Here is a 19,502-nt window from a genome sequence, read left to right as displayed (position 1 = left end):
AAGCAGATTCCACACTGTCAGTACAAGCCTGATGGAGGGCTCGAAGTCATGAACTATGAGATCGTGACCTGAGCCGAAGTTGGATACTTAACTGACTGAGCCACTCAGGCACCTCAAATCTTTTTTTTTTTTTTTTTAATTACAAAAGGAACCCATGTTTTAAGAATTCAAATAATCAGAGGTATATCAAGTAAAAATGAAGATCTCCCTCCTTCCTCTACTGTCATTTCCCTTCTAAGAGGGAACCTTCTTAACAGTGTGGTGTGACTTCTTCCAAATGCTTGTCCCTGGATGTGTTAGCTGATATGCTTTGTTTGCAAACAACAGAAACCTACTGAATTGGTTTACGCAAAAAAGAAAAATTTACTCTTAGGATATAGAGACCTGGTGGGCCGTCAGGAAAGGCTTGAATGTTATGCTGAAGAAGGTGGGGACCAAAGTGGCTCTAGGAACTGCAGCAGCAGGTATTCCTGGAGCAGTGTTCAGCTCCCAGCTCTGCTGTCAGCTCTCTGCTCTCTGTTCAGAATTCCATGTTCCCAGCAGAGAGTCTGATTGGCTCAGCTCTGGTTAGGCATCCATTGACACTCGCCAGTGGTGGAAGTAATGATGTGTGGTCACTTCACACGTATAACCTGCCTGTGCTGGCAATTCTAAAGCATGGGTCTTTTTATTTTTGTATTTAAAAAAAATTTTTTTAATGTTTATTTATTTTTAGGAGAGAGTGCAAGCTAGGGAGGGGCAGAGAGAGAGAGAGAGAGAGAGACAGACAGACAGACAGACAGGCACAGAATCTGAAACAGGCTTCAGGCTCTGAGCTGTCAGCATGAATTCACGAACCATAAGATCATGACCTGAGTCAAAGTCAGACACTTAACAGACTGAGCCACACAGGTGCCCTTCCCCTTCTTTTAAGTTTATTTATTTTGAGAGAGAGGGAGAGAGAGAATGCCAAACAGGCTTTTCACTGTCAGCATGGAGCCCAAGGAGGGGCTTGAACTCATGAACTGTGAGATCATGACATGATGTCATCATGACATGTCAGTCAGCCCAAGCATGGAGTCTTTTATTTATAAATCTTTTTTTCATATTGGAATATGTTTGGTTTTCCAAAGTAAGGATTGTACAGGACAGAAATAAAAATTAACTTGCCAAATTTACAAATTCACCCCAAGTTTCTTGTCCATTCTTTTGAATGTTGTCTTAAATTAATATTTTTGTAGGGGCACCTGGGTTGCTCATCGGTTAAGCGTCAGACTTTGGCTCAGGTCATGATCTCACAGTTCGTGGGTTTGAGCCCCACGTCGGGCTCTGTGCTGACAGCTCAGAGCCTGGAGCCTGCTTCAGATTCTGTGTCTCCCTCTCTCTGCCCCTCCCCACTCACATTCTGTCTCTTTCTTGCTCTCAAAAATAAATAAAACATTAAAAAATTTTTAAAAAATTAATATTTTTGTCAGTTTCAGTACAGACTCATTTATGGATTGTTTAAACTAAAGTCATGAAATTTGAGCATTTAAGACAACACAAGGCAAGTAGTAGGCATTAATGAGGGGTGTTAACAAAGGCAACATTGGCATAGTCTTGTGTTCAAGCAGTTCTTAATGTAGAAGGGGAAAGGAAGATGTGCACACGGCTAACTAGAATTCAGGTCAGAACTGCAATTGCTGCAATAGAAACATGGACAAAATAGTCTGAGGGCATAGAGAGGCTTGCAAGTGGCTGGTTTCTGAAAAGCTGTAACATCTGCATTGGAGAACTTTTGCTTTCTTTCAAGTGTTTGACAAGCACTACATCAACCGCAACTTTGACCGAACTGGGCAGATGTCTGTGGTGATCACACCTGGGGTGGGTGTGTTTGAAGTGGACCGTCTACTCATGATCTTGACCAAGCAGCGAATGATAGATAATGGTAATGCTCCCTGGTTTGCACTGTCTCTGAGTGTTTATAGCCTCACTTACCTTAGAGCTCTGAGCTTTCCCTGGCTCTGTGCATCGGAGATCCTGGGGATGTGAATAATGTTAGGGGACAAAAAGCGTTCTGTGGTCAAATCGGTTAAGGAAATGTTGGGGCATAAACAGTTTAGGCAGATTCCCTAATTGTAGGTTTTAATTTGTTAGTGTATCTTGTTTATCTCTAATGGGTGTAACAGGTACTCAGAGTTTTCCAAACATATCTGACACTGGAGAGCTCTTCGGAGGGATCGTTTCAAGGAACCAGTGTGTCATCAGCCCATCTTGGGGACTACCATCAGATTGTATGATCTAGTCCTCCCTCTGTGGTGTGCCGTGCTTTCCCAATTTGAAATTCTGGTTCCATTAAATTTGGGCTTCCAAAAGATGGGGGTGGAGTGTAAATCCTGGATTGTCAATTAAGAAGCTCTGTTAAATGGTATGGATTGTTTTGCTGTCTTACTGAAATTTCAAGATTCCTTTTCCTTTCTGGTCATGAAACTTTAGCAATAGAGGCCTGGGTTGTCCTTTTGACAAATCATGATCTACAAAGCAGTCCAAGGCTAATTGTCAAGCACTGAATAATGTCAGGTGTGATGAGACCTGGTAAAGAAGAAACAAACAAAATGCATCTCTTTTCTTCTTTGCTGTGTAGGCAGCCCTGTGAGGTTATAAATCTTAGGATGGGAAGTCGGTTTTGTTTAGTTAAATAATATTGTTAATAGATTGGGACACTTATCTCTACTTCTTCCCACCCCCACCCCAAACTCTTTTTGTCTTCTCTTTTTTAGGAATTGGTGTGGACTTGGTGTGCATGGGGGAGCAACCATTACATGCTGTCCCATTGTTCAAGGTAATACAATTTTGGATTGCTTACTAAAGGCCAGTCTCTAGTACTGGCCTAGAGTGATCTTGAGAATACTTAAAAACAGAACAGTTGGAGCAGTTCCACATCCTACTTGTTTTCTAGCTGATCTGTGCACTGGCTTTTTCCCTTCCAGCTACATAATCGAAGTGCACCTCGTGATTCTCGGCTGGGCGATGACTATAATATTCCTCACTGGATAAACCACAGGTGGGTGTAACCTTGATTCACAGTTGAATAACTTCCTTGCCATTTTCTCTTCACATCTGTTAAGTTCTTACTATGAAAACTTTTGTCAAGAAAATGTGGAAACTAAAGTTCTAACATTTGCTTAGAGCCTGTGTACATTTAAAGCAGTGGCAGTAACATAAGAACAGTCTAGAGTGAAAGAAAATAAAAGCAAATTTTGAAGGACTTATTTTTATTATCCCCAGCTCCTACTATTTCCAACTCCCACAGACGATAGCAGACAGCATTGTACCTGGCATTCTCTATTTGTAGAAAAATCCCTGTGTCTCTTCTTCACATGGGACAAGGCCTCAGTGTTTCTGCTGATTGGGGCTCAAGGATGGTGTCTCTCATGCCTCTGTCAGAGCCACTGCCTTATCCCAGTCCTCATTTTTTTTTTTAAAGTTTATTTATTTTGAGAGAGACAGAGACAGCCTGAGTAGGGGAAGGGCAGAGAGAGGGGGAAAGAGAGAGAATCCCAAGCAAGCTCCATGTTGCCAGTGCAGAACCTGACATGGGGCTCAAATCCACGAAACTGTGAGATCATGACCTGACCTGAAACCAAGAGTCAGAGGCTTAACCAACTGAGCCACCCAGGTACCCCCAGTCCTCATCTTTTTTGGATGATAATCTTAATAGTGTGTCTATTTCTGATCTCTCTCCTTCAGTCCTTCCTTTAGAACAGGGTTTCTCCACCTGGACTCTACTGACATTTTGGGCCAGATCATTCTTTTGTTGGGGCTGCCCAGTGAATTGTAGCCTGTTGAGCAGCATCCTTGGCCTCCACCCTCTAGATGCCAAGAGCACCCACCCCCAGTGTGACAACCAGAATGTCTGCAGGAGGCATGCCTAAGTGAATTTTCCTATCAGAAAACCTGGAGAGGGGCGCCTGGGTGGCTCCATCGGTGAAGCATCTGACTCTTGGGACTCTTGGTTTCAGCTCAGGTCATAATCTCACAGTTCGTGAATTCGAGCCCCACGTCAGAATCAGTGCTGGCAGTATGGAGCCTGCTTGGAATTTTCTGTCTCCCTCTCTCTCTGCCCCTTCCCCTCAACTCTCAAAATAAATAAATAAACTTAAAAAAAAACAAAAAAAACAACAAAAAAAACCAAAACCAAAAACCTAGAGAAAGTTAAATTATTTCTTTGAAATACTGCAGGTAGAGCTCATACCTCCTAGAAACTTACTATGAGAACTAGAATATCTTCAAGTCTGCAAAAAATGAAAAGCCTTGGACTATTTTTTAATGTTTCATGATTTTTTTAAGTGCTTGCAGGTTTATGGAGAATTCAGTTGAAAATGTTGGAAACTGAGGAGAGAAATAATTTAGACTAAAAACAAAAAATTCAAAAAACTAAAATGTCTGCTGCATTGCCACATGCCTCCTGGGTGGCAGATTCCCTCTGCCCCCATTGACAGTCACTTCTTTAGACCAGTGGTTTTCTTCTTTCCTTTCTAATTTTTTTCGTTAAGCAACAGGGCCCTTTTTTTAAGTAAAGATCTTACTTGCAACCAAATATACAATAGTAAAAAGTTCTTTTTTTTTTAAAGTTTATTTATTTTGAGAGAGAGTGTGAGAGAGCAGGGGAGGACAGAGAGAGAAGAGAGAGAATCCCAAGCAGGCTCTGTACGGTCAGTGCAGCACCTGATGTGGGGCTCAAACTGACAAATTGCAAAATCATGACCTGAGCCAAAGTCGGATGGACACTTGACCGACTGAGGCACCCAGGCACCCCAATGTTACTGTTTATTTATTTATTTATTAAAATTTTTTTTAATTTTATAAAATTTATTTTTGAGAGAGAGAGAGACAGCACGAGCAGGGAAGAGGGAGTGGGGGACACAGAATCCAAAGCAGGCTCCAGGCTGCTCAATGTGAGGCTCGAACTCACAAGCTGTATGATCATGACTTGAGCTGAAGTCGGATGCTTAACTGACTGAGCCATCCAGGCACCCCATTGTTATTTTTTTTAATGTTTATTTTTTTAGTTATTTTGAGAGAGAGAGAGCAAGTAAGCATGTACAGGGGAGGGGCAGAGAGAGAAGGAGAGAAAGAAATCCCAAGCAGGCTAGGCTCCACGCTCAACACGGAGCCTAATGGAGGGCTTAGTTCCACAATATGAGATCATGACCTGAGCCAAAACCAAGAGTCAGATGCTTAACTGACTGAGCCACCCAGGTGCCCCTGCTGTTACTGTTATTTTAAAAATTTGGTTTGAGTAAAATAGTATTTTGAACTTTTTTTCACTTATTTCAGAGACCAATGTATCTTCTTTTTTTTAAAGCATTTTCTTTTTTTTTTTTTCTTTAAAGTTTATCCACTTGTTCTGAGAGAGAGCATATGCGCAAGTGTGCATGAGCAGGGGAGGGGCAGAGAGAGAAGGAGAGAGATAACCCCGAGCAGACTCCACACTGTCAGCACAGAGCTGGATGTGGGGCTCAATCCCACGAACCGTGAGATCATGACCTGAGCCAAAATCGAGAGGCAGATGTTCAACCTACTAAGTCCCCCAGATGCCCTGATGTATTTTTTTATCAGCCCTCTCATTAGATTTGGATTTGTAATCTTATTGTGCATATATATATGTATATATAGAGAGAGAGGGAGAGAGAGAGAGAAAGAGACAGAGAGGGAGGGAGAGAGAGTGAGAGTAAGAGATGGGGAGAAGGCGGAGGGAGAGAGAGTGAGAGTATGAGATGGGGAGAAGGCAGAGGGAGAGAGAGAATCCTAAGCAGGCTCCATGCTCAGCACAACACCTCAAATGGGGTGCATTCCCATGACCCTGGGATTGTGACATGAGCTGAAATCAAGAGTCAGTGTTCAACCAACTGAACCACCCATGTGCCCCTGGATTTGTAATCTTTGAATAGGTATTCAGATTCTTTAAAAATATTTTTTTTAAAAATTTTTTTTTTTTACATTTATTTTTTGAGAGACATAGAGCACAAGTTGGGGAGGGGCAGAGAGAGAAGGAGACACAGAATCCGAAGCAGGCTTCAGACTCTGAACTGTCAACACAGAGTCTGATGCAGGGCTCAAACACACAAACTGGGATCATGACCTGAGCCAAAGTCAGATGCTTAACCGACTGGGCCACCCAGGCGCCCCCCCAAAAAAATTTTTTTTAATGTTTATTTATTTTTGGGAGAGAGAGTGTGTGTGAGTGGGGGAGAGGCAGAGAGAGAAGGAGAGAGAGAAGGAGAGAAAGAATCCCAAGCAGGCTCCACACTGCCAGCACAGAGCCAGATGCAGGGCTCACCCCACGATTACCTGAGCCGAAACCCAAGAGTTGTACACTTACCCGACTGAGACACCCAGGTGCCCCTGAATATACATTAAGATTCTTTTGCCCATAAGAAAACAGCTGCTGTTTAATTATACACCATATTTCATTGTTTTACGTTTGGTTTAGGAAATAATTAAGGGAGAGAGTAGCTATCACACACAAAATTGTATATGAATTTAAACACTGTAATTTCCTCAAATGTTAATTAATAATAACTTGAAGGTTTCCTGATTTATCACTGTATTTTTCATCCCAAATTGGCTTTCTGATACCATTTAAGATGGACGATGATTCACACATGTATGACTTCAGAATCTGAGAGCTGGGATGGCCTGAGGCCTGCTTTTCACATCTCACTGTGAATCTTGTTTGCTTGAGCCACTCATAGACAGGAGCAAAGAGGGCTTGTGGCCAGAGGTGCATGGCTGCTTGGAAGGGCCATTGTTCATATCCTGTCCACTAGCCTCTTCAAAATCATTCCACAAGGCCAGAGACCTTACTTGAAGCATAATCAAATTATCTTCAGTGAAAAGTTATTCTCCCAAGTATTATTGGCTAGTCATGAAAATTGATCCAAAAAGTAAATTAATAGCAGATACATAAGAGTTATAAAACGGGCATTTGAGGATGCCATAGGCATCTGGAGTCTGTTTTAGAGATCATAGAGACCCTCCAGTCATACTGTATAGGTGTTCCAGGAGGGTAACTTGACTTGCCAAAGGTTGAGCAGCAAGTTCATGGCAAAGCTGAAGCTGTTGGTTTAAACCATTTGAAATTGTGATTTTTACACTGGGTTTGACCTTCAAACACAGCAATTTCATGTAGATACATCTAATAGAAACCCATTCTTCTGGCTAATATCACTTTAATACTCAGATCTTTTGCAATTAATGTCTGGAAAGCAAGCAGCATCCTCTACTTGTACTTTCCTTGGTACCACTCTGAGGAGTCAAGTCCCAGGGGCTAGTTGGACTCCAGGTCTGATTGCAGTTGGTATTTTTTTTTTTTTTTAATTTATTCAATTTGAGAGAGACAGAGAGAGTGAGCAGGGGAGGGACGGAGAGAGAGGGAAAGAGAATCCCAAGCAGACTCCGCACCACCAGCACAGAGCCCAACACAGGGTTTGAATTCATGAAACGTAAGATGATGACCTGAGCTGAAACCAAGAATTGGATGCTTAACCAACTGAGCCACCCAAACGCTCCTCCTTTCTTTTTTTAAAGTTTATTTATTTATTTTGAGTGAGAGAGAGAGAGAGCACAAGTGGGGGAGAGGCAGAGAGAGAGGGAGAGAGATAGAATCCCGAGCAAGCTCCCTACTGACAGCACGGAGCCCAGAGGGGGGCTGGAACCCACGAACTGTGAGATCGTGACCTGAGCCAAAGTTGAATGCTTAACTGACTGAGCCACCCAGGCACCCCGCAGTTGGTATTCTTATGTTATGCACATAATGCATAATGTGTTAGTTACTGGATTGCCCTACAGTTCACTGGTTATCTATTGATAACTTTTTTTTTTTTTTTTTTGCTTATGATCAGAGTTATAATGGAAGATGGGGATTGGTTAGTGTTCAAAACATCTTTCCCATAAGTTAATTATAGATAAAAGAGACTACAGAGACATGCCTAAGATGGAAAAGTCTGTTTAGCCTCTGTTTACTCATTAGACCCAGGGCAAGGTTGGGTTTCCCAATTTTCTTGTGTGTCTGACGTGACTGCATTAAGATATGATTTTCAGGGGCACCTGGGTGGTTCAGTCAGCTAAGTGTCCCACTCTTGGTTTTGGTTCAGGTTATGATCTTGGGGTTTGTGAGTTTGAGCCCCGTGTCAGGCTCTGCACTGACTGTGTGGAGCCTACTTCGGGTTCTCTCTCTCTCTTCTCTCTGGCCCTCCCCTGCTCATGCTCTCCCTCCCTGTCAAAAATAAATAAACTTAAAAAAAAAAAGATATGATTTTCAAAGAGATAACAATTTGATGATTTGTGCCATATTTTCTTAAGACCATTTTTTTTCTTTTCTTGCCTGACTTATTCTTGCTTACCAAGTGCTGTTCAACCCAAGAGTGATAAAGACCACACTTGGGCCCAGCATCGTGCCAAGTATCAAGATGCAAAAGTATCATGGTGTAAATAGATGTAATCTCTGCCAGGAGGAGGAGATTCTCATCCAGTTAGGAATCAGGACTAGTGTGAAACAGTTAACAAGGGAAAAAAGAATAGAACAATAATTAAAACCATATTTAATATTTTGTAGTAATTACAGAACAAGTTAGAATTGGAGGAATCAGTGAAGCCTGAGACATAGGCAGTCAAGAGAGGACTAATCCATGGCTGGGGTTTCAATTTAAAGTTTAAAATGCAAGGAACTTATGGGGTGCCTGCGTGGCTCAGTCGGTTAAGTGTCTGACTTCATCTCAGGTCATGATCTCACATTCATGAGTTTGAGCCTCGGATCAGGCTCTACGCTGACAGATCAGAGCCTGGATCCTGCTTTGGATTCTGTGTCTCCCTCTGTTCATGCTTTGTCTCTCTCTCTCTCTCTCTCTCTCTCTCAAAAAATAAATAAATATTAAAAAAAATTAAAAAATATATAAAATGGAAGGGGCTTAAATTAATGACCTTTTTTCTTTCACAGTTTCTATACGTCTAAAAGCCAGCTCTTTTGTAACAGTTTCACCCCACGAATAAAACTGGCAGGAAAGAAGGTAGGTGTCACCAACCTGTAGAGCCTTCAGGGAGTGTCACACACCAACATAGTTATTTTGATCCCAGGATATGCCCTTCTTCCCCATGGTCATGAGTAGAGTTCAAGACATTTGTCTTAGAACTTTATGATTTTCCACATTAAATACATCAACAACAAGACAAACCTCCAGAGTATAAGAAATATCTTTGGGAAAACTATGACAACTCTTTTTAGTTCTTTAATAATGAATATTTTTGTCATGATGTGATTGGTTTATTCAGATACTGGGACTGCTCAGATACCTTTGGGGACAAAGACATGGGCACGCATTGCAGCAAAGGGGAAATATGATGTAAAGATCACATCTTGGCAGTAGTTAAAGAAATGCAAATTCAAACAAGAATGGAGATTCTTTTTGTTTACCAAATGGGTTTATTTTATTTTATCAAGATTTTATTTTATTTTAATATTTCTTTATTTGAGAGAGAGAGAGAGAAACAGAAACACAGAATCCAAAGCAGACTCCAGGTTCTGCGCTGTCAGCACAGAGCCTGATGTGGGGGCTTGAACTCATGAACCGTGAGATCGTGACTTGAGCCGAAGTCAGATGCTTAACTGACTGAACCACCCAGGTGCCCCTAAATATTTTATTTTTAAGTAATCTCTATGCCCAACGTGGGGCTCAAACTTAGAACCCCGAGACTGAGAGTCATACGCTCCACTGACTGAACCTGCCAGGTGGCCCTGCTTATCGAAAGGTTTAAAACAAAACAATTATACCAAGTCCTGGGAAAAGTGGTGATATTGGTGCTTGAGTACCTGGTTGGTGTACAATACTTACAAAAAGCAGTTCAGCCATGTGTATCAAGGACAATGAAAACGTTCATGCCATTTGACCAAACAATTCCATTTTTGGCTATATGGTTTAAGGAAATAATTTGAGGATATTGAATGCAAATAGGATCTTTATTTATAATAGTTAGAAGTTGAAAATAATAGGGAAATGACTAAACCATGAACTACACTCCATGTAATATATTGCCAGTCAATAAAAGTGCCAGTTTTAAGAACCTTAAAACGTGTTTTTGATATAAGGTGAAGAGACACACAGACTGTTGGGTATGTAGGTGGCATACCAGGTACTCTCACCCATCCATCTGCCTGTTTCTAGCAGAGTTAAACTGTGAAAGCTGCTCTATTGTGGTCATGTTAGTAGTATCAGGGCCATTTTTTCCCTTTTTTGGGAGGGGTAATGGGTTAATGTTACTCTTCTAATAAGGAAAATATTAATTGCGAGGACTATGAAGACTCCTTCTAAAATGGGCTTTGTCAAGTAGTGAGGTGCTAGGAGAAGGGACTCTTCCCAGAAAGGGCCACCTCCTGCCCTCTGAGGTTTTATGCCTTCATCTCAACCCTTCTGGGCAAAGTGGAACATGGAGGAACTTCTCTATACATGATGATTTTAAAGAAGAAAGAGTGAGTACTGTTAGAGAAGTTTAAAGGGTCCTGAAAAAGACTTGTTTGGAAGAGGAAAAAAAAAAGCTCTTTGTGTTTTCTTTCTACCTCTGTAAAGCATTTCAGCAAACTGGGTGATCTCTTATAGGTGTAGGCAAACCAGTGAGAGCACTGTAGTGAAGGGGGCCATGCACATGAATGGTTTGGGGGCAGGTAGGATACACATACCACTGGACTGACTGAGAACAGGAAGGACTGGGCTTGGATTTTGGCTCTGCCACCTGTTTTGTGACTTTGAGGAAGTCCCTTTTTCTCTCTAGAATTGAATGCCCTCACCTATACGGTGAGGATAGAGTTTTGAGGGCAACCAAGGTGTGAGGTGGGCCTGGTAGGGCCTGACACTGCGGTAGGTAGACCTCAGGTGTTTGCTCCTGCCTTCCCATCAGCTACAGGGAGGGGTAAGGCATGGTCTCTACCCAGGGGAGCAGCCACCTACATACTGTGCCTTGTGATAAGTTCTATTTTAGCAGAGGAGGAAGTGATTAATTATCTATTTAATTTTACAGCCTGCCTCTGAGAAAGCAAAAAATGGCCGTGATACATGTGAGTATTTTGGGGACCTCCTTTTGTCCCGTTTAAAAAGAGTCCGCTAACCCATGGCAACAAGATTATGTGAGGTCGCATAAGCAGTTCACAGCTAAGTTGGGAGACCTGAGTTTCCCTCGGAAAGTCCTTTAACTGCCTTGTATATTTTCGTCCTGTCAGCTGTGAAACAGATGCTGACAAACCTTTTCTTTTCCATCAGTCAATTGTAGAGATCAGGCAGAAAGTTTTAAAGTACTAACCGTACCACATATTAAGAGGATCTTTTTTAAAAGTGGGATCACAGAAGAGTGAAATACTACCCAAACTTTCCCCTTATTTAGTGCTACACTCTTTTCTATATCACTTTGACATGTTAGTCATTTAATTTCAAGAACCTGATGAATGGGTTATTATCCCACTTTTTTCAGGGAGACATGATGGTGATCACCTGTGTCTTGTGGATTTTGATGAAAGCCCTCTGAAGGCATCTGGTTGAAATGTATTTTAATGACCATTCACTTGATTTGTGTATTTCAGCTCTTGGGACTCCAAAAGAATCTGAGAACGCCCTTCCCATCCAAGTAGATTATGATGCCTACGATGCCCAAGTGTTCAGGCTGCCAGGCCCATCCCGGGCTCAGCGCCTCGCTACCTGCAGGTTTTTTGCCAGATTCACTTTGGGGTGTATATGAAAATTGCTTGGGAAAACCTTAGGGCCTGCAGGGACCTTCATGAGAGCAACCTGGAAAATGTTTTAAATTAAAATTAGCCAAATGGAAACTATACCGTGTAGATCATTAAGGGTTCTGTTTCAAGGTTCTCTGGCCCACCCATTTTGTTAGCTATATTTGTAAGAAATGTCCCCAAATAGAGTGTTCTTCTAATCAAGAGAAGCAATTCACAAATTCTAGAATCTTCTTACTGGGCTGCTATTAATGTATATATATAGATAGATCCTAGGGCCCATAGTTTCTTTGGAGTATTTTATTCCCAGTGGGCAAGAGACTTTTCTGTCTTTAATTCTTGCTTTTTAAGTGTGTTCCATGTTATTTTTGTCATATGATAGTTTTTAATTGTGCTGTAGTTGGATTTACCAATATATTCATTTCTGAGTCTTATGTAAAAAGGCGTCCCATCCCAGGGCTTTTTTTTTTTTTTTTTTACACCCCTAGTGGACTAAATGCCATGAGTCCATTTTCCAAATCTCTTAAATATGCACGTTTATTTAAGCACAGTGATTGGAAGAATATTCCATCTCTTTTTTTTTTTTTTTTAATTTTTTTTTTTTTAATGTTTATTTATTTTTGAGACAGAGACAGAGCATGAATGGGGGAGGGGCAGAGAGAGAGGGAGACACAGAATCGGAAGCAGGCTCCAGGCTCTGAGCCATCAGCCCAGAGCCTGACACAGGGCTCGAACTCACGAACTGTGAGATCGTGACCTGAGCTGAAGTCGGACGCCCAACCAACTGAGCCACCCAGGCGCCCCAATATTCCATCTCTTCACATTGGCAGTTGAGCTTATAGTAGCCACATGATTGTCTTCTCTCCTTTCATCTCGTCCCATCTTAAGATGAAAACATTTAGGGGCACCTGGGTGACTCAGTTGGTTAAATGGCTGACTTCTGCTCAGGTCATGATCTCTCTCACGGTCTGTGAGTTCTCTGTGCTGACAGCTTGGAGCCTGGAACTGCTTTGGATTCTGTGTCTCGCTCTCTCTGCCCCTGCCCACTCATGCTCTGTCTCTGTCTCTCTCTCTCAGAAATAAAAACACATTAAAAATTTTTTAAAAAAGATGAAAACATTTAGAGCTCAGACATAAAACATTTCCTAAATGTTTAGAACCTTTAGTGCCATTAACTACAGTTCTCTTATACATAGATCTGCTTAGGGATTTGGTAGCACTTTCCTCCCGAGTATTTAAAAATGCTTTCACACACACACAAAAATAAAAAAAAAATAAATAAAAATGCTTTCACAGTCGAAGATCTTTGGTTTTGTTTTTTCTAAACAAAGATGGCAAGACATGGTATTTCAGAAACTTAGGTCTTATGTTTCCTGAGGGAGCCGCCTGTGTCTTAATTGGTACTCTGTCTCCCTGCACAGGACTAAGCATACATTGGTGCCCAGATATTTACTGTTGCAATAATGTACATGCAGTCAGCCCAGGGGATCTATTTTCAGGCTCCATTTAAGCTCTGACTTAAGACAAAATCCTTCCAGGCGGAAACAGAACAGCTCTGATACCAGAGGAGGAGCCCTATCTGTAGTTGCTAACTCTTACATTCTGAATTTTTGCCTCCCTATTGGGCTTCTCCCTTTTTGATCCTTGCTCCTACTACTTCCAGAAGTTTTCTCCTTAGGGAGTTTTATGTTTTAATAAGGATAAACTTTTTAAAACCTTTATTAAGGAAATGTTCAAACATACTCAAATAGAGTAGTATAATGAAGAGTGATCAGTGTCTTGTCTGCCTCATTTCATTGCTTTCCCTACATTTTACATTTTGTTGGAGTATTCTAAAACAAATCCCTTTTTTAACCTGTAAATGTTATAGTGTATGTCTTTAACAAATAAGAATTAAAAAATAAATTATCTCAAGTACCAAAATTAACACTAATTCTTTAATATCTTCTAACAGCTAGTCTATATTCAAATTTCCCAATTGTTTCAAAAATGTGTTTTTACAGTTGGTTGATTTGAATTGGGACCTAAAGAAGATGCAGACAAAGCATTTGGTTGGAATGTGTTTTTTCTGTGACTGTAGATTATGTTGCTTTTTTCATTTGGCTGATTGTTTTGTTATAATGTTTAACTTGTCCTCTCTTCTCTGAATTTCCTGTAAACTAGCAATTACCTCTAGAGGCCTGATTATATTTAGGCTCAATTTTTGGTCCAAGAAGACTCCTGAGGTGGCTGTGTACTTTCTCTTGGATCATATCATATCCTGTCTAGTTGCCCCATTTTCAGTGATATGAGATTGATTGGTGGGATCAAGTAGGGTTAGACTGGAATAGTGACTCCTTTACAGCTATGACCCCAGGACTTGGGCCAATTGCGAGCTGTCAGTTCTTATGCAATATCTCAAGCTGGTCGAGGGGGAATACCCCCTACATTATTTCTCACTCATAGAACACAGTGGGGATTTTTGTTATTGGTTTCCCAATTAGCTTGGGCTGGTGACAGGTTTTGGTGCTTTAATTCTAGGTGGGGCACCATCACTTGCTTGTTGGTAACTCATTGTTTCTCACTTGTCAGATCTGTGCGAGAGCGGGAGAGTCATAATCGAAAGAGCGCCAGCTCCTGTGATGTCTCATCCAGCCCTTCCCTGCCCAGCCGCACACTGCCCACTGAGGAAGTGCGGAGCCAGGCTTCTGATGACAGCTCCCTGGGCAGGAGTGCCAACATCCTGATGATCCCGCACCCCCACCTGCACCAGTATGAAGTCAGCAGTTCCTTGGGCTACACCAGCACTCGAGGTCAGAGGGCTGAAGAACAGGCACAGCAGGGCAGAGCTGGGGACAGCTCTCTTCCTGCAGCAGGGGATGGGAGGGAATGTGACCAGATGTGGGGTATAAGTCCCATATCTTATTATTTCCATGCCAGTGCAAAGTGTATAAGTCACCTGAGATGTACGTATGTGTATATTATACTATTTTTGTCTCTAACACTTTTTCCCCCTTCACTGTAACTATATACCTTTCCATATGTTAATGCAGAGCTTTTCTTAGGCCTAGGGTCAAAGGTGTTTGCTTATTTTCTTATCATTGCCATTTGTGTCATGCCTAAAACAGCCTCAGTCCCATATTGTATTTTAAGATTTCTCCTCACAGTTAACTTGCTAACCCGGCTCACATTAGGGAGTACAGGTGCTACTTTTTCTGTATCTTATTCTGCCATCCAGCAGCACCTGCAGCTAGAGTCTACAGGTACCTCCTGACTTTTTAAAAAACTTTTAATTTTGAAATAATTATTGATTCATGGGAAATGACAGATACACACACACACACACACACACACACACACACACACACACGGAGGGCCTAGGTACCTTTCACTCATTTTCACCATAGCAACATGTTGTATAACTATAGATAACATCAGACCAGGAAACTGACATTGGTACAAGCCACAGAGCTCATTCAGATTTCACTAGTATTACATGCACTCATTTGTGTGTGTGTATTTCTGTGCAGTTTGTTTTGTTTTGTTTTTTAAATGTTTATTTATTTTGAGGTGGGGGCAGAGAGGGAAAAGGATACTCCCAAGCAGGCTCCATACTTTCAGCACAGAGCCCAAGAGAGGGCTCAGTCTCATGAACCATGAGATCATGGCCTGAGCTGAAATCAAGAACCAGACACTTAACCTGTTGAACCACCCAGGCATTCCATATTTGTTTGTTTGCTTGTTTGTTTATTTATTTAATTTATTTATTTATTTGTTAAGTAAGCTCTGTGCCCAATATGGGTCTTGAACTCATAACCTTGAGATCATGAATCATATGCTCTAATGACTAAGTCAGCCAGGCGCTCCTCTATGCATTTTTATCACATGTGTACATTTATTTATTTATAATTATCATCATAATTAAATACAGAACTATTCCATCACCACAGGGCTGTCTTGTGTTACCCCTTTATAGCCACACACTCTCACTGATCATTCTCTTGCTCTATAATTTTGTTAATTTCAAGGATGTTATATAAATGGAAGCACAGCCTTCCTGACTTTTGATCACTGACTTAGGAATGTTGTATACACATAGCTGCCCCCTGTTGCCCTCCTGGAAGGATTCCCAAAGGGTGAGGAATGTTTTTTATGACCCAGGGTGTTGAAGGTGAAGCCATCAGCTCCAGCACCATATATACTATGCCAAGGGCATAGTTTTTGACTATAGAAAAAATTTTGCTTGTTTTGTAACTGGTTCAAAGTATAAATAGGAAATGCTAAAAAAAGAGAAAGGAGCAGATATTTAATGACATGAGTATAGTATATCACCTATGTCACTTAATTAGTTTCAGCACTCAGGAATTTTAATACATTTGAAATTTGTAGGTTAGCATTTCCCCACTTTCTGGAAATTTCTAAGTTCGTGTGACAGTTATCCCCATTTTTCTGCAAATATTCTTAGTAGGATCTGTAACAAAAGCTAAATTACACTAAACGTTAGTTCTTCCAAAACCCTTGTTGCTCTAAAAGCCAGATCTCTGAGGAGATAATGTTGTAGCTTTGAAAGTAGCTTTGAAAATAGTTTTCTTAAAAATTTATCTGAATAGTAGAATTGATTTCAGTGTCCTTTAGTGATATTGGGGAGTTTTTTGGAAAAGCCAAAAAGCAATTCACTAGAATATTATAAGGCAGTACAATCTATAGGCCCTTAGTTTACTGTTTCTCTAGTGTGTTTAGGGGGTCTCACCCATCTACCTACCCAATGTAACATAGAAAACATTTCCCCTTTCCTCTATACATATTTTTTTTTTTTTTTTTTTTAATTTTTTTTTTTTTTTTTTTTTTTCCAACGTTTTTTTATTTATTTTTGGGACAGAGAGAGACAGAGCATGAACGGGGGAGGGGCAGAGAGAGAGGGAGACACAGAATCGGAAACAGGCTCCAGGCTCCGAGCCATCAGCCCAGAGCCTGACGCGGGGCTCGAACTCACAGACCGCGAGATCATGACCTGGCTGAAGTCAGACGCTTAACCGACTGCGCCACCCAGGCGCCCCCATATTTTTTTTTTTTTTTTTTTTTTTTTTTCTATAACATATATTTAAAAAAATTTTTATTTGTTTTTTAAATTTACATCCAAGTTAGCATATAGTGCAACAGTGATTTCAGGAGTAGATTCCTTAATGTCCCTTACCCATTTAGCCCATCCCCCCCTCCCACAACCCCTCCAGCAATACTCTGTTTGTTCTCTATATTTAAGAGTCTCTTATGTTTTGTCCCCCTTCCTGTTTTTATATATTTTTGCTTCCCTTCCCTTATGTTCATCTGTATTGTATCTTAAATTCCTCATGTGAGTGAAGTCATGTGATATTTGTCTTTCTCTAATTTCGCTTAGAATAATACCCTCTAGTTCCATCCAGGTAGTTGCAATCTATATGTATTTTTGACCCACTTTATCCCTTAGTCCTTTTTCTTTTCTTTTTTTTTTTTTTTTTTTTTTTAAGTAGGCTTCATGCCCAATGTGAGGCTCAAACTCATGATGCTGAGACAGAGTCGCATGCTCTACCAACTGAGCCAGCCAGGCACCCTTATCCCTTAGTCCTATTTCTCATCCTTTTCAAAGCGTTAACTTATCTTTTTTTAAATTGGATTTTCTCCTTTTATTTTCATGATAACTAACTAGACCATTTTCTTTTTTATTTGGTAAACCTGAGCATCAACTCATTAATTAACAGTGAAAAAATAGGGGTGCCTGGGTGGCTCAGTCAGTTAAGCATCCTACTCTTTGATTTCGTCTCAGGTCATGATCTCACAGTTGGTAAGTTGGAGCACTGCATCGGGCTCTGTGCTGATAGCATACAGCATAAAGCCCGCTTGGGATTCTCTCTCTCTCTCTCTCTCTCTCTCTCTCTCTCTCTCTCCCTCTCTCCCTCTCTCTTCCTTTCCCTCTCTCCCCCTCTCTCCCTCCCTCCCTCTCTCTCTCCCCCTCCCCCTCTCTCTGCCCCTCCCCACTTGTGCTGTCTCTGTCTCCCTCAGAATAAGTAAATAAATAAATAAATTTTAATAAAACAGTGAAAAATATAGCTTTCATAGATATCTGAATGTTCCCTTCTTGCATGCAAATCAGCTTTAAGGAATTAGCTATTACTATATACCAGGTTCTTTGGTAGGCATTGGCTAAATAATGGTGAACAAGACATATTCCTTGATGCCATGGAATTTGCATCTGCTGGACCCATTTTCTGATGTGGGTGATTGCTTTAGTGAACGTGGGATGCATACCAGGGGAGCTGGTTGTGGGTTTTAGCTCTTTGATCCACTTAGGTTATGTAGCATGTTACCTCCATCTCTATAATGGGAGCCTGTCTGCCGTTGGACAAGACAGGTTGAGTCTGTATGTCATGCCACCTCATTGCCTGGTCAATGCTGGATGCATCCATTTCTTCATTCTTTTCTCCCAGAAAATTTTTTTTTTAAACATAGTAATATTTGCTTACTTATATCCAGGTCACTGAGTCAGTGGGAGGGGTTTCTGATCCACCCAGTCATTCAGGGCCCCAGGCTGGGATGGTATGATCATTAGCACTGGTCTCCAAAGTTAGCACAGTAGGGGAAAAGAGAATGGAGATCATGAGTAGAGATATTTGTGGTCCAGGCCTTCATTGGAGCATGCCATTTCCACCTGTGTTCTATTGCTTGGAACGAAGTTATTATTTTTATTTTATGTCATGTCATGCCATGTCATGTCATGCCATGCCATGCCATGGCATTTCCAGTGTAGTTAACATACAGTGTTATGTAAATTTCAGGTGTACAATATAGTGACTCAACAATTCCATAAATTGCTCTGTGCTCATCACAAAATATACACTCCTTAATCCCTATCACCTATTTTACCCATCAGCCCACCTCCCTCCCCTCTGGTAATCATCAGTTTGTTCTCTTAACAGTCTGTTTCTTGGTTTGTCTCTGTCTCTCTGTCTCGTCTCTGTCTCTCTTTTTCCCTTTGCTTGTTTGTTTTGTTTCTTAAATTCCCCATATGTATGAAATAATGGTATTTGTCTTTCTCTGACTTATTTCACTTAGCATTATACTCTTTAGCTCCATCCATGTTGTTGCAAATGCCAAGATTTCATTCTTTTTTTTTTTTTTAATTTTTTAAAATGTTTATTTAGTTTGGGGGGGGGGGGGAAGGCACAGAGAAGGAGAGAGACACCGAATCCAAAGCAGGCTCCAGCAGGCTTATCAGCACAGAGCCCTACGTGCAGCTCAAACTCATGAGCCATGAGATCATGACCTGAGCCGAAGTCGGACACTTAACCAACTGAGCCACCCAGGCACCCCAAGATTTCATTCTTTTTTATGTCTGAAAAATATTCCATTGTATACATATACCACATCTTCTTTATCTATTCATCTATTGTTAGAGACTTGGACTGCTTCCATAATTTGGCTGTTGTAAATAATGCTGCTATAAACATAAGAGTGCATGTATCCCTTTGAATTAGTGTTTTTGTATTCTTTGAGTAAATACCTATGGCGATTACTAGATCATAGGGTAGTTCTATTTTTAACTTTTGGAGGAATCTCCATTTTGTTTTCCACAGTGGCTGTACCCGTTTGCATTCCTACCAAAAGTGTAAGAGGTAGAACAAAGTTATTTGGCCCCAGCGTAGAGGGGCTAGAAACTATAGTCTCATGTGCCTAAGAGGAAAATCAAATGGGTTTAATGAACACACTGGCTATCTCTATCAGGGTCTGCCCTTCTGGACACCAAATATCTATTTTT

General features: G+C 41.0%; 1 protein-coding gene across 15 annotated transcripts in view; it reads left to right on the top strand.

The window, feature by feature from the left end:
- The window catches only part of DEPDC5 (DEP domain containing 5, GATOR1 subcomplex subunit), a 147,026-nt gene that overhangs the window by 36,864 nt on the left and 90,660 nt on the right, over positions 1 to 19,502 (top strand). For all 15 annotated transcript variants that reach the window (XR_006195092.1, XR_006195091.1, XR_006195093.1 and 12 more), the window contains 7 exons: positions 1,772 to 1,906; positions 2,739 to 2,800; positions 2,949 to 3,022; positions 8,960 to 9,029; positions 11,032 to 11,068; positions 11,588 to 11,708; positions 14,306 to 14,526. Coding sequence is in view for 11 of the 15 variants with exons in the window: in XM_042909807.1 (XP_042765741.1) it covers positions 1,772 to 1,906; positions 2,739 to 2,800; positions 2,949 to 3,022; positions 8,960 to 9,029; positions 11,032 to 11,068; positions 11,588 to 11,708; positions 14,306 to 14,526 (720 nt within the window). In the remaining 4 variants the exon portion in view is untranslated. The remainder of the gene's footprint in view (positions 1 to 1,771; positions 1,907 to 2,738; positions 2,801 to 2,948; positions 3,023 to 8,959; positions 9,030 to 11,031; positions 11,069 to 11,587; positions 11,709 to 14,305; positions 14,527 to 19,502) is intronic.

This window comes from Panthera leo, chromosome D3 (genome assembly GCF_018350215.1).
Source record: "Panthera leo isolate Ple1 chromosome D3, P.leo_Ple1_pat1.1, whole genome shotgun sequence".
Taxonomy (NCBI): domain Eukaryota; kingdom Metazoa; phylum Chordata; class Mammalia; order Carnivora; family Felidae; genus Panthera; species Panthera leo.
The sequence above is the reverse complement of the archived record's forward strand: the minus strand, read 5'-3'. Positions and strand labels throughout refer to the sequence as shown.